General features: G+C 35.4%; 1 protein-coding gene across 1 annotated transcript in view; it reads left to right on the top strand.

The window, feature by feature from the left end:
* The window catches only part of LOC103587202 (protein RIC1 homolog), a 44,219-nt gene extending 38,730 nt beyond the window's left edge, over window positions 1-5,489 (top strand). Inside the window, exons 4-6 of the mRNA XM_008568645.1 lie at window positions 1,296-1,438; window positions 1,717-1,850; window positions 5,394-5,489. Coding sequence (XP_008566867.1) covers window positions 1,296-1,438; window positions 1,717-1,850; window positions 5,394-5,489 — 373 coding nt within the window. The remainder of the gene's footprint in view (window positions 1-1,295; window positions 1,439-1,716; window positions 1,851-5,393) is intronic.
* Window positions 5,490-13,264: the final 7,775 nt, after the last annotated feature.

The following is a 13,264-nucleotide window of genomic DNA, read 5'->3' as shown; positions in this document are numbered from 1 at the left end:
GAGCGCCGCCGCGCTTCCCAAGCAGCGCACTATCCAGTGCGCCACCGGGCCGGCCCTGGTTTTCTTGATAATAGTTTTTACACTGGTTTCCCTGGTTCTCCTTTTCTTCTCTGCCCACATCTCTGCAGTTTCATTTATAGGTTCTCCTTTTCTCTGGCCCTTTCTCTTTTTTTCTCTCCTTTCCACAATGTTTTAGTGCCATATATAACTAGTACTGCCCTAGGGGCTAGACATAGGGGTCAGCAAAGCAGGCATTTATTTCCCTATTAAGTAAGTACATGCTAAATATCTTTGCAAATATTGGTAAGTGTTGAGATCATGCTACATAATTATATTTCAACACAGTACTTGACTGAGAGGTCTTCTGAAGGGGGAGAGACTTTTATTTACCCTTGAATATCCAACACAGAGAATAGCACCTGTCACAGCATGGGCTCAATAAACAGAGATCATGCTACATAATTATATTTCAACACAGTACTTGACTGAGAGGTCTTCTGAAGGGGGGGGGAGAGACTTTTATTTACCCTTGAATATCCAACACAGAGAATAGCACCTGTCACAGCATGGGCTCAATAAACATTTGCTAAATGAATGAACAATGTGAGACTTGGTGATACCTGGGAAATACATCAGTATAGAACTGTGTTTTCCATTACAATAGACACTACATGAAATTATTTAGATTTAAATTAATGAAGAATAAATAAAATTAAAAATTCATTTCTTTAGCTACACTAGCCAAAGTATACATTGACATAGTATGTGTATATCTATATATATATGTAATATATACATTGTAAGTGTACAGTCACTACAGGTAGCTGGTGGCTACTGTTATTGGATATTACAGATTGTAGCGCATTTCCATCATTACTGAAAGTTCTGTTGGACAGTACTAAAGGATTGTTACTGTGACACTCCATTGTTCCAGATTGTCATCCTGTTATTAGGTCTGTTCTTTTTATGGGTTCTCTGCCTCTTTTCCTTGTCAGCTATTACTTCTTCCATCTTTTAATCTTTTGTTTCACTGTTTCTAGTTTTTAACTCAATTAACCAAGTTTGTGACTCGGCCCATAGTCTTTCATTTTTTCTGGAATTTCTGATTCTATATTGAATTATACATAGATAAATCTGCTACATAGCTAAATTGCAGATAAATGGAGATGTTTTGTAAATGGTTTCATGACCTTTTTTGCATGGGTGTTCTCTAAAGCAATTATATTCATACTCATTGTTTTCCCAGTGTGTTCTCTTAAAAGTTTATTGATTGTAAGTTGCTTTCTTCCCTACAGTTTGCAGTCTGTGCTGGAGGATCTCCTGGTTGCTACTTCTGATGGACTTCTTCATCTTATTCACTGGGAAGGAATGACAAATGGAAGGAAAGCCATTAATCTTTGCACAGTACCCTTTTCAGTAGATCTGCAGTCATCTAGAGGTAATTATACTTTCTACATGAGGTAGAATCAATTTAATATTTGATGTAATGTAGTTAGATATTTTCTGTGGATGAACATTGATTTCTTTTTCCTCTGGAATTGGTTATACAAGGGGGGAGAAAGAGTCATTCACTAGGAAAGGGTAGTTTGTTTAGCATTGTTAGGTTAGGTAGTTATTTTTGCCCTTTTAACTATCCTTATAGGGTTTGCAAGAAAAATGTGAGAATAATTTACTATATTTATAATCCCACTTCATGTTCTTATTTCTTATCAGTAGGTTCATTCCTGGGCTTTTCTGATGTGCACATTAGAGACATGGAATACTGTGCCACACTTGATGGGTTTGCTGTTGTGTTTAATGATGGTAAAGTTGGATTTATTACACCTGTGTCAAGTAGATTTACTGCAGAGGTATGGCTTGAGTGTTTATTTTCTTTATTATACATGTATTGATTTTACTCTTTGTTATTAAATCCCTTTCCATTTTTTGTATTGCTATAAGATTTTAGGGGTTGTTGTTAATTAATTTTTAAATCAAACTATGCATATGAATAGTGTAAATAAACAAAATTCTATCAGAAATGCTGTTGTCCTCCCTGCTCTCTTCATGTTCGATTTCCATTCTCTGAGGCAACTACTTTTTATTCCTTTATTGGTTATTTTGATATTTATCTCCACTACTATGAGTTTTCCTTTAATTTTCAGTTTTTAGGCTGTGTTTATTGACTTTCTGCTGTGGAAAATGACCATTTATTTCCCTCTTTCTTGCTCCCACCATAAACACATATTCTTCCCATCTTAGTATTGTTACTGTGATTTTAATTCTGTTACTGTGATTTTAATTCGGTTACTGTTCATTGTTTATTGTTACTGATATGTAAACCCTGCTAGTACCTGAGCTATGTAGGATGTTATGATTATTTTTCCTTTCTTACAGATTTTCCCTCCCATTGGGAATTAGTAATTGCTTTGTTCTTTACATTGCTTCGTTTTTATGTATTAACACTTACTCAACCCAAAACTGTCTGCCAACTGTGTAAATACCCTTTCAAATCTTTCAGATACATTAGGTGTTCTATCCATTTCATCTTCTTGAAGAAATTGCTCTTGGAGCCTTCTGGCTTACTCCAAACTGGACTGGTTGCTTACTGTACACTTCTAACACAGCTGTATTTTTTGGCTTTTTATCACCATGCTGAGGATTCCCTTTACTCTTTTATTTATATAGGATACTTTGATAGCTTCTTGGAGCCTTCTGGCTTACTCCAAACTGGACTGGTTGCTTACTGTACACTTCTAACACAGTTGTATTTTTTGGCTTTTTATCACCATGCTGAGGATTCCCTTTACTCTTTTATTTATATAGGATACTTTGATAGCTAATTGTTAATTAATATATGAATAGTTAATATATGGATTTGGCTGCTGTGACAAATCCAAAATAAAATTGAATTCATTGAAAACTCTTGAGTTTTGTTGGTCTTCACCATAGGATGAGATGACTAGGTTATTTCTTTGGGGGCCCCCTATTTTTAAATTTATTCCCTTCCCTCTTTCCTCCTTTGTGTTCCCTTCCCCTCTCCTTTCTGTCTCCAGTGTTTCATAGAAAAGATTCCTGCTTCTTTCCAGAGGATATATACCTGGCTGCCCCAATGTTCTGAGAGTTGAGTTATGGAAGTATTACTTCTCTCTGTGTAACCGAGATGAAAAAAAGAATTACTCAAAGTAACATGAATAAGGCCTGGAGGGACTGCAGCCCATCAGGGTAGCAGCAGCCCTGATTCAAAACCAGCCTTTCTTTTTATTGACAAGACAAGGAAGTTTCACAAGAAAAATCAGTTGATTCAATCATCAAAGAAGGACATAAAAACAGGCAGTATTGCAGAAGTAAATTATGGCTAAGTATAGCTTTAAGCAACTGAAACTAGTAATAGCAGTAAAATTAACAGTGAGTCATTCCAGAATGCAATTTGTAAAAAGCTAAGTCCGATCCACCAAACAGCTTGTCCGTAGCAAACATTTTCTTTTCCACATACTTCCCTACAGCGATTTCCTTAGCATATTTAAACAGCATTCAAGCAGTTTCCTTAGCATATCTTAAGAACAATCAGTAGGTTAGATAGTCAATAGTCCTTCCAGCCAGAATCAAACCAGGAATCAAACCAGTGACCTAAAATAGTCAAAGTACACAATCCCATCCCTAAACAGTGATTAGAATTGATTAGATGGCTTTCGCCAAACTTATCTGTGGACTATTGTCCTCTGCTCAAGGGCTTTAGCCCCATGCATGCATTTACCTAAGAATCCTATTCTAAGGTTAAAGGAGAATCAAGATTTCTAACCCCTCAACATGGAAGTGTTAGGATAGAGGGTCCAAATTCTAGGTGTGGACTTTCACTTTCTATCCCTGTTTTCAGTGTGGTCCATAGACATCTGGGTTTTGTTTTACTCCAAAGTAAAATGTCTAGTTTTCTGTTGGAATGGAGATGAGGTATTTCTAGGCTGCTCAGCATTGGGGAGGTGTTCTGAGAGGACTCAGCTACTTTTTAAGTAGGCTTCGAACCATTCCTACTGCTTTTAATCCAGCCTCTCAGACACCTGAATTCTGAAGCTCTTCATGGACCCTACAATGTAATTTAGCTGTTTCTCAGCATTCTTTATTACCAGTTAAAGATTCTTCTCGTGCGTATGCTTTGCAGCTTCCAAAATTTTCTGATGCTGTCTCCTCTCCCATTCTTTTTCTTTGCCAGTTTGTTTATGGGGGAAAAAAATCTTTTCTGTTATTCTGTATGCTGTCATTAACTGGAAAGGATTTTAAGTTTTAAAACGCCTTTTGTTTTCTACTTGGTATCAGCTTTTATATTCCTAATAAATATTTCCTGTTATCAACTTTATTCAATAGTAAGGTACCAAATAATACATTTATGATAACTTATGTCAATATAGGAATAATAAAAATAAACTTTTGAAAAATTAATTTTTTTTACAAGGTGCCTGTATGTTTGTAATTTTATTTGGGACTTAAATATTAATACAGAAAACAAAAATATTAGGGCTAAAGAGTGATTGTCTCTTTTCTCAGTACTTTCAAGTTTGAACAAAATATACTCATATTCTCATTAGTATGTGGTTAAATAAATTTTTCCAATAAACTAAAGATTCAAATAAAAAAGCACATTATTAAATAAGTTATAAATAGAAAATATAAATGAACAAGAAAATAGTACATTTGTATTACTGATAATTGGGAAATAACCCATCTGTTAAATGCCATTTAGTTTATGTGAGATTATGCCACTCCTCTGTTCGGAATCCTTCAGTAGGACTAGGAATTAGGACAAAACCTCCTACTGAGGACTACAAAAGTTGGGGAAAACATTTTTTTAATATGTTTGAAGGTTTTGGAAAGCTAACCAAATAGTGAAGAACTGTCAGGCTAGGGGAGGCCAGAGACCCAATGAGCGAAGCCGAGTGTTTGAGTCTACAGTGAACATGAACAAACTAGGTATGTGTGACAACATAGATCTCACAAACATGTTGAGTGAAAGCCGACAGACACAAAAGACTACATGATGAGTATAATAATAGCAAGCAAGTTAAATGCAATTTCTGCTATTAAGAGGCAGAAATTGCATTTATAATTATATTCTAACAAGAATGTCATCTTTATTTAATTTGAGTTAGGGATTGAATATTCATTTTTCAGTGTTTTGTAAATAGATTAACTAGCTCTGGACTGAGTTTATTGAAGAATATTTATTGAGCCAGTTAATGGAAAATTTGGCATTTTAAGGGAGCATATTCAGATAGTAGTCCTGATAGGATATTTTCCTATGCAGATGAAACCAAATAAAGCCTTGTTTGAGACTGTATGTTTATTGAAGGAGAATTATATTGATTACAGTAAATTAGGGGGAATGATTTTTAAGCCTTAACAATTTTTCTTTATTATAGCAGCTTCATGGAGTTTGGCCACAAGATGTTCTTGACGGAACATGTGTAGCAGTAAATAACAAATATCGACTAATGGCATTTGGTTGTGCGAGGTAATTGATATAGACATCTGGATTTTTAAGTTATTGCCCAAAATAATGTTTTTTTTTCAATGTAAGATGTTTTTAACACACTTGTAAACTTGATCATGCCTATCCATAATTTATGTATCAGCCTTAATATAAAATCTAAAAGTGTTTTATTATATTGAACTAAAGTGAAGGATAGATTTTGTAGGTTGATCATTTCAGTTTGTAAAAGTAATCTTTTCAATATCAGGAAATTTAGTTAGAAGTTAAAAAGAATAGATCAGTTAAAATTTAGGTTCTTCATTGTTTAAAAGAGGATCTGGAAGATTTTTTCATTCTTTTAATAATCCTTTCTTTATGAAACATCAGTGTTGACATTGCTTTCGAATTAGTAGGTGTGCCTTAGTTAATGAGCAAATTTAAAGCTCACACATAAAATCAGTTTCTTGCTTTAATTCATATAATGGAGGTTTTAGAAATAAAGTTGAATAAAATTATTCATTCAACAGATATCTTTGTGTCTATCCTGTATCTACCAGGCACAGTTCTAAGCACTTTAGGATACTTTAGAAACCAAAGATACCTGACTTTGAAATTATATTTTAGATCAAATAAAAAGATTGTATCAGTTATAGTAGTACCTTGCAATGTGTATCATGCTTTTTTAGTTTTCAAAACTGTTTTCTAAATATAAAGTTTCATTTTGCCCTCGAAATGAGACTTAGTGGTTATATAGAATATGCGATGGTATAGTCTCCAGCCACATGATCTCCACCTGTTAAGTATCAAAGATGTTTCTTTTAGTATAAGTCATTCATATGTTATACATCACCACCTTCATTAGTCCACTCTCGGTCATCTCTTTGTAAAGTGAGGAATCCTCATCCTCGACTTATTCTCAACACACTGCTTCTCACTGAGGAGTTAAATGTAGAAATACAAGTAAGTTTAACTTAGTATAAGAAAGAAGGGAAAGCAGTTTTTTTTATATTTATGGACTTGATTTGGTAACATTTTGTTTAGAATTTTTAAATCCATGTTCATGAGTATATTCTGCCTATTTTTTTTTTTTTCTTACTCTCCTGCTTAACCAGGATTATGCTTGTTTCATAAAACAAGCTGAGGAAGTGTTCTGTCTTTCTCTTCTCTGTTCATCTTTGAATGTACTAGTATTTGCCAAGGAAGCCATCTGAGCCTGGAATTTTCTTTTTGGGCATTTTTTGGACTACTCATTCAGATCAGTTTTTAAAATTTTCTGTCTTAAGTTATATTTTTCTAGGAATTGGTTTCTTTCATATACACTGTCAAAGTTTTGGGCATAAGGTTTATAATATCCTTTCAACTTTCATATTATGAGATAAAAACATGTACAGAATAGTGTGTAATCCAGACATTCACAGTTTGACAAATAATTGTAATACAAATACCCATTTATTCACAACTGGGATAAGAAATAGAACATTGCTAGCCTGTCATAAGCTCTTCCCCTACTATTTCGTAATCACAGCTCCTATCCCCTCCTTGACCCATTCACTAACCAATTTTTTGTCCTTTGTCATAACCACTTATTTTCTTTACAGTTTCACCTCCCATGTATACATTCCAGAGAAACATAATTTAGTTTTACTTAATTATGAGCTTTATATGAGTAGAATCATATTTTATGTTTTGTGTTTTCTTTTAGTGAACATTGTAAGATTTATCTGTGTTGTTTGCCAGTAGTTGTAATCATTTTTTTATTGATTTATAAGTACTATTCCAGTGTACGAATATATGATAATTCACATCCGCTTTGCTGTTGATGGACATATTATCTCTTGTTTACCAAAAAAAGAGACATTCTCTAGTATAAAACCAATATTTTTATCACACATGAGATAATAATGATAAATCTCTAATAGAATTTGATTTCCAATTCATATTTAAATTAACCCAGTTGGCACACCAAAATGTATTTTATAGCTCTTTTGTTCCAACTAGAATCAATCAAGATTCATGAATTATATTTGGTTATTATTTCTCTTTAGTCACCTTTTACTTAAACGGTCCTTATACTTTTTTATGACATTGACTTTTTTTTTTTTAAGAATTCAAGTCAATTCTTTATAGAATGTCCTACATTCTAGATTTGCCTCATTGTTTCCTCATGATGGCATTTAGTTAGTTTCTCTAACACCTATAATGACTATCCTGGAAGCTGGTTCTTGTTGAATAAATACAGTCAAATGATTGGGAAGCTCACACATCAGGCTTTGAATAGCATTTAGAGAAAGCTCAAAGACAAGAACAGTGGCAAGTGTGCAGTTTCCACGTTGCCTGCATTCAGGGCTAGTCGCCAGGGGTCTAGCAAGGCCAATGTTAAAATCCAGATGAGGTGCTCCAGCCCTAGGCTATGGGCTTATAAGGTACATGACTGGGAAGTATTAGTCCTTTCCCCAGGACAATGAAGGTAGAGTCTTGATTAATAGCTTTTCAGTCACCTCAGTTTTCATTAGTTGGGAGACCAGCAGCCCTTCCTTCTGGTATGTTCATGGGTTAGGGTTAAAGTTTTGTGATTGTAACTGTATGATATAACAAATCAGTGGCTTCTAGCCTTAACCTGCCAGCACTTACCAGGATTAATTGCCTTGTACATTAAGCTGTAGCTGGTGTCCTTAGAGTTCTGTATGAAGCCAGCTTTCTTTTAGGATGCCAGTTTACAGAGAATCAGTATTGAACAACCTAACTCTTATCTTTATATTTAAAGGTTTGGTTAGATTCTGGCTAAACGTTTTTGTCATAGATGATGTGTACTTTCTGTGGCATCATTTAGCACTGTCAAGTTGTCCTAGTATTAATGATGCTAAATTTGATCACTTATGGTGACAATAGCCATATCTCTATGGTAGAGATGTTTTTTGCTTTAGGATTAGTAAGTAGTGTCTTTTTAATGAAAAAATTGGTAGTCTTTTATAAGTAGTGATTTAACATCTACTTTTTATATTAAAAATATTTGTATTCCTCACTGACTTGTTAGATCTTTGCAACCCAGCAGCTGACAATTGTCAGATGCAAAGCAAAAACAGTTAAATACCTGCTAGCCACTTAGTGCTATCTCTTAGCAAGAGATAATCTGTTTAGTTGGGCAGGTAGTCTGGGAAGAAATCTTTTCCTGATAGTTGGCTTCTGACTGAGATGGAATAACGATTCAATTTTTCCCTCCCACCTATATCAACCAAGAAAATGGACAAAAGTATGAAACATCTGTTTTGAAGTCAAGACATGAGACATGAGGCAGCAAAGGACAGTGATCCCTGAAAGATGAGAAACAAAATGGGCTGTACAACTGGCCAAGCTTTTATTACTTTGAGAGTATTTCCAGGGTGCAGCACAGGGACAGGGAGACAGAATCTGAGTTGAGTACACTTATACATTGCTTTAACAACTGAGATAGGCTCTGAAAAATGCGTCGTTAAGCGATTTTGTCATTGTGGGAACATCATAGAGTGTATTTACACAACCCTAGGTGGTATAGCCTATTGCTCCTAGGCTACAAGCCTGTACAGCATGTTAACTATACTGAATACTGTAGGCAATTGTAATAGTAAGTATTTGTGTGTCTAAATGTATCTAAACATAGAAAAGGTAAAGTAAAAATACAGTATAAAAGATTAAAAAAAAAAAAGAAATGGTACACCTGTATAGGGCACTTAACATGAATAGAGCTTGCAGGACTGGAAGTTGCTCTCAATGAGTCAGTGGTGAGTGAATGTGAAGGCCTAGAATATTACTGTACACTACTGTAAACTTTATGTACACTGTATACTTAGGCTACACTAAATTTAATTTTAAGAAAAAATAATTACACCTACAATGTTATGATGGCTGCAGTGTCACTAGGTAATGAAATTTTTCAGCTCTGTTGGGACACTGGCTTATGGGACTGCTGTTGCATGTATGGTCCATTGTTGACCAAAACGTCATCAGGCAGCGCATGACTATATGTGGAAATGAGAGTGTGGGGAGACCAAGGCAGCTAGAGTTCACAGGACAGACAAAGAGGATAGTGTGGCACAAAGAGAGAACTCCAGATAGCTGTAGAGGGTCCCTTTTGGATATTAAACTAAGACATGGGAGATATAAAAAGACCCAAATGAAACTATGGTGTTTGAGATGAAAAATACACTGGATGGGATTAATGAGAGATTAGACATTGCAGAAGAAAATATAAATAAATTTGGAAAACCATAACAGGAGAAATTTTCCAAAATGAAACAGAGAAAAAGGAGTTAAAACAGAAACAGAGTAACGGTGAGCCATGGGACAACTTCAGGCAGCCTACTATTGCGGGTGTTTTACTTCGTCCCCGTCCTAATCCTTAAGAATAGTAGGAATTGTCTGGGAATTGACCAGAGCTGCTGTGGGGAAACCCTTGAACTTCTACCATGAAGGAACACACATTCAGTGCCAGAACATTATGGCAGTTATAAACCAGTGTTATCCTATATGTGCAAAAGCAACCTTGGATTAAAAACATTTGTTTCTCGTTTCGTTATAATAATGTTAGATAAATAATGTTACTGAAGTAGGCACCTCATTTTCAAATGCTGAATGTGTGTTAAATTTTCGAACTAAGAATAGCTCCATAAGAAAAAATGGGATTTTTAAATGATTATTGTTCAATTTTGAAATGTAGTTTAGATTTCTGGTTTCCGGCCCTTCATAAATTTGGTTACTGGCCCTTCATAAATTTGACCCTTGGAAAATTTTTTAAATGAAGTAATTACATATACCATATACATAAAATAGCATACATAATGTTTATATAATATGAAAAATAATAAAATGAAAATTGTATAAATTACCATCCAACAAAAGAAATAGCACATTGTCAGTGTTGATGAAGCCTCCTGTTTGCCCCTCTCTTTGATATTCCCTTTCTCCACCAGCATAGTCACGTTCTCCCAAGTGAGCTAACTGGCCATCCCTATATAGGGATCTGAACCTGTGGCCTTGGTATTATCAGCACCGTACTCTCCCAAGTGAGCCACAGGCCGGCCCTGGCCTCTGTTATTTTATACTTCCAGTTATGCTAGACATTGTTCTGAATGCTGGATACACAGCAATAAACAAAAGTCTCTTTACAAACTCTTTAGTGAATCTCCACTGTCCACAGGATTAATTCTAAACTCTTTTTGTCATTGGAAATGCTTTTGGCTGAAACTAACAGCCCAGTTTACTGTGGCTTAAACAAATAGGATTCATTTTCTCAAATAGCAAGAAATCCAAAGGTAAACTGCTGCTGACCTTCATTTGACCTTTCCTCGTGGTCTCAAGGTAGCTCCTAGCGTTACTTCTGCATTTCAGTTAAGAAGAAAGGAAAAAGCAGTATATATCGACTTTTTTGATCAGGAAAGCAAAAGCTTTCCCAGAAGCATTCTCACCTCCTACCTGCTCCAGCTGTCTTCCACTTACTTCTAATTGGCCCTAAGTATGTCACATGGCTACCTTAGGCTTCAAGTAAAATTTGAAAATTGTTACCTTTTCCAAGCCTATATGGCAGAAGAGGGCAAGGGAGAAGGAAGGTGAGAGTAGGTTTTGGATTAACCAACGAACAGTGCTTACTACATGTATCTTTCTGCCAGATATCTCTGTCTTTGTTTCTTGCTTCACTCTGCTTAGTGTCTCTATCATTTTTACACAGAATCCCTAGGCTGAAAGAAATGCCAAAACTTCTGTTTATTAAGTAGTTACATCTAAACAACTTAGTAAGTGTCTAGATCCTAACAACCGAGTAGCATTTTAAAAATAAAATACCCATAAATGGAAAGAAAATAATATTTTTATTTCATTCTTAAAAACAATTTTTCTTTTATTTTTTTCTTAAACACAATTTTTTACTAATGGACTATATGTGTCTTTTGGACACTGCACAGTTCCTCAAACCTTAGAGTCAAACTGAGCACAACAACCCACATTTCCAATTTTTCTTTTATTTTTTTCTTAAACACAATTTTTTACTAATGGACTATATGTGTCTTTTAGACACTGCACAGTTCCTCAAACCTTAGAGTCAAACTGAGCACAACAACCCACATTTTCTATTCCACATTGATTTTAACGGCACACTTAACTTTTTATCAAAGCAACTCCTGAAAACCTATCCTCACAAAGGTGTAACATTAAAATGATTTGCAACTGGACTACCTGCAGCTAGAAGTTTGCATTGTGTACAACAGATGTTGTGTGTCACTCTATTTCTCTTGAATATTATTTCATGGCACTTCCTATAAGTTCTTTGCACTGCTTGGGGATACCATGGCACACAGGCTGGGAACTGTAGTCTTAAGTTTTACTTAGCTTGACCAAACTACCTGCAGACCCTCAACTACCTCCATGCTATTTGATACCTTTGATTCTCACACTGTTCTCTCTACATGGAGGGTATACATTCATCTTCCAAGACAAGCTCAAATGAAATCTATCTTTATGAGCTAACTGGAATACTGTTCCCTCCTGTGCTCCATTATACCCTGCATATGATGTATTTTTAGTATCTATAATGCTTTATTGAACTTACTAGCTTACTGGTCTTTTTTCCTCTCCTACGCTGTTATCTCCATCTCTTTACACCAAGCTAGTTCAGCTCAGTGAGAGGCACATAGTAGAGATGTGCTGAATGACTCAATCTGTTTTTTAAGCTGAGGCCAGTGACCTTTCCAGGATTGTATATAACAGCAGTACAATATCAACACTATATATCTTTTGATATAATATTTTTTTCTTTTATAATAATTTTTTTTCTATTCCTCCACTTTTTTCTTTTTTTGGCCTGAAATGTATTTATTTTGCCCCTGTGGGTTGGTATACAATTTTGGATTGACAATTATTTTATTTTTATACATTGAAGAAGTTGTTCCAGTGTCATTGGGTTCCATTGCTCCTGTTGGGAAGTTGCCAGTCAAGTATGTTCCTTTTTCAGGAGATTAGTCTTTTCTCTTTGTCTTTGGTGTTCTGCAGTTTCTCTGTGATATAGAAGGTGAAGACTTTTGTTGGTTTTGTTTGTTTGTTTTCTGTGTTTTTTAAAATCCTTCTTGAGATCCAGGTTTGCTGGATCTACCCATAAAATTATCATGTAAACAAAAAAGTTCCTATCGCCTAGTAATGTCATAGTTGTCGTAATGTTGTAGTGCAGCACATTACTCATGTGTTTGTGATGCTGATGAAAACAATCCTACTGTGATGCCAGTCAGATAAAAGGCTATACCATCTAGGTTTGTGTAAGTACACTCTGATCTCCTCATAATGATGGAATTGCCTGACATGCATTTCTCACAATGTATCCCTACCAATAAGTGAGGCATGATTCATGTGTTGTAATTTTTTTTTCATGTTTCTTAACCTGGCTTTTAGATTTTTTTTAATTTCTTAGTTTCTCTAGACTGCATTCTGGAAAATTTTTTAATATCTAATTTTGGGCTAATTCTTTCTTCAATTATGTCTAATATGTTGCTTAACCTGCCCATTGAGTTTTTTATTTCAATTATTGTTTTTTTTTTCCTAAAAGGTTTTTTTTTGTTTTTTTTTTTTTCTCGTGTCCGGCAACGGATCGCTACCCTCAGTGTCGCGCCCGTACCAGACCGGGACCGGCAACGGGATCGCAACCCTCGGTGCTGCGCCCACACCTCGCTCAGCCAGTGAGCAGGAACCGGTCTGTATGTGGGATCCGAACCCTCGGCGGGAGCGCCGCCGCACTTCCCAAGCGGCGCACTGTAGCAGTGCGCCACTGGGCCGGCCCTTTTCTCTTCTTTTTTTTAAAAAAAA

The sequence above is a fragment of the Galeopterus variegatus genome, unplaced genomic scaffold, assembly GCF_000696425.1.
Source record: "Galeopterus variegatus unplaced genomic scaffold, G_variegatus-3.0.2 Scaffold427, whole genome shotgun sequence".
Lineage (NCBI taxonomy): Eukaryota > Metazoa > Chordata > Mammalia > Dermoptera > Cynocephalidae > Galeopterus > Galeopterus variegatus.
This window is presented reverse-complemented; position numbering and strand designations above follow the sequence as displayed.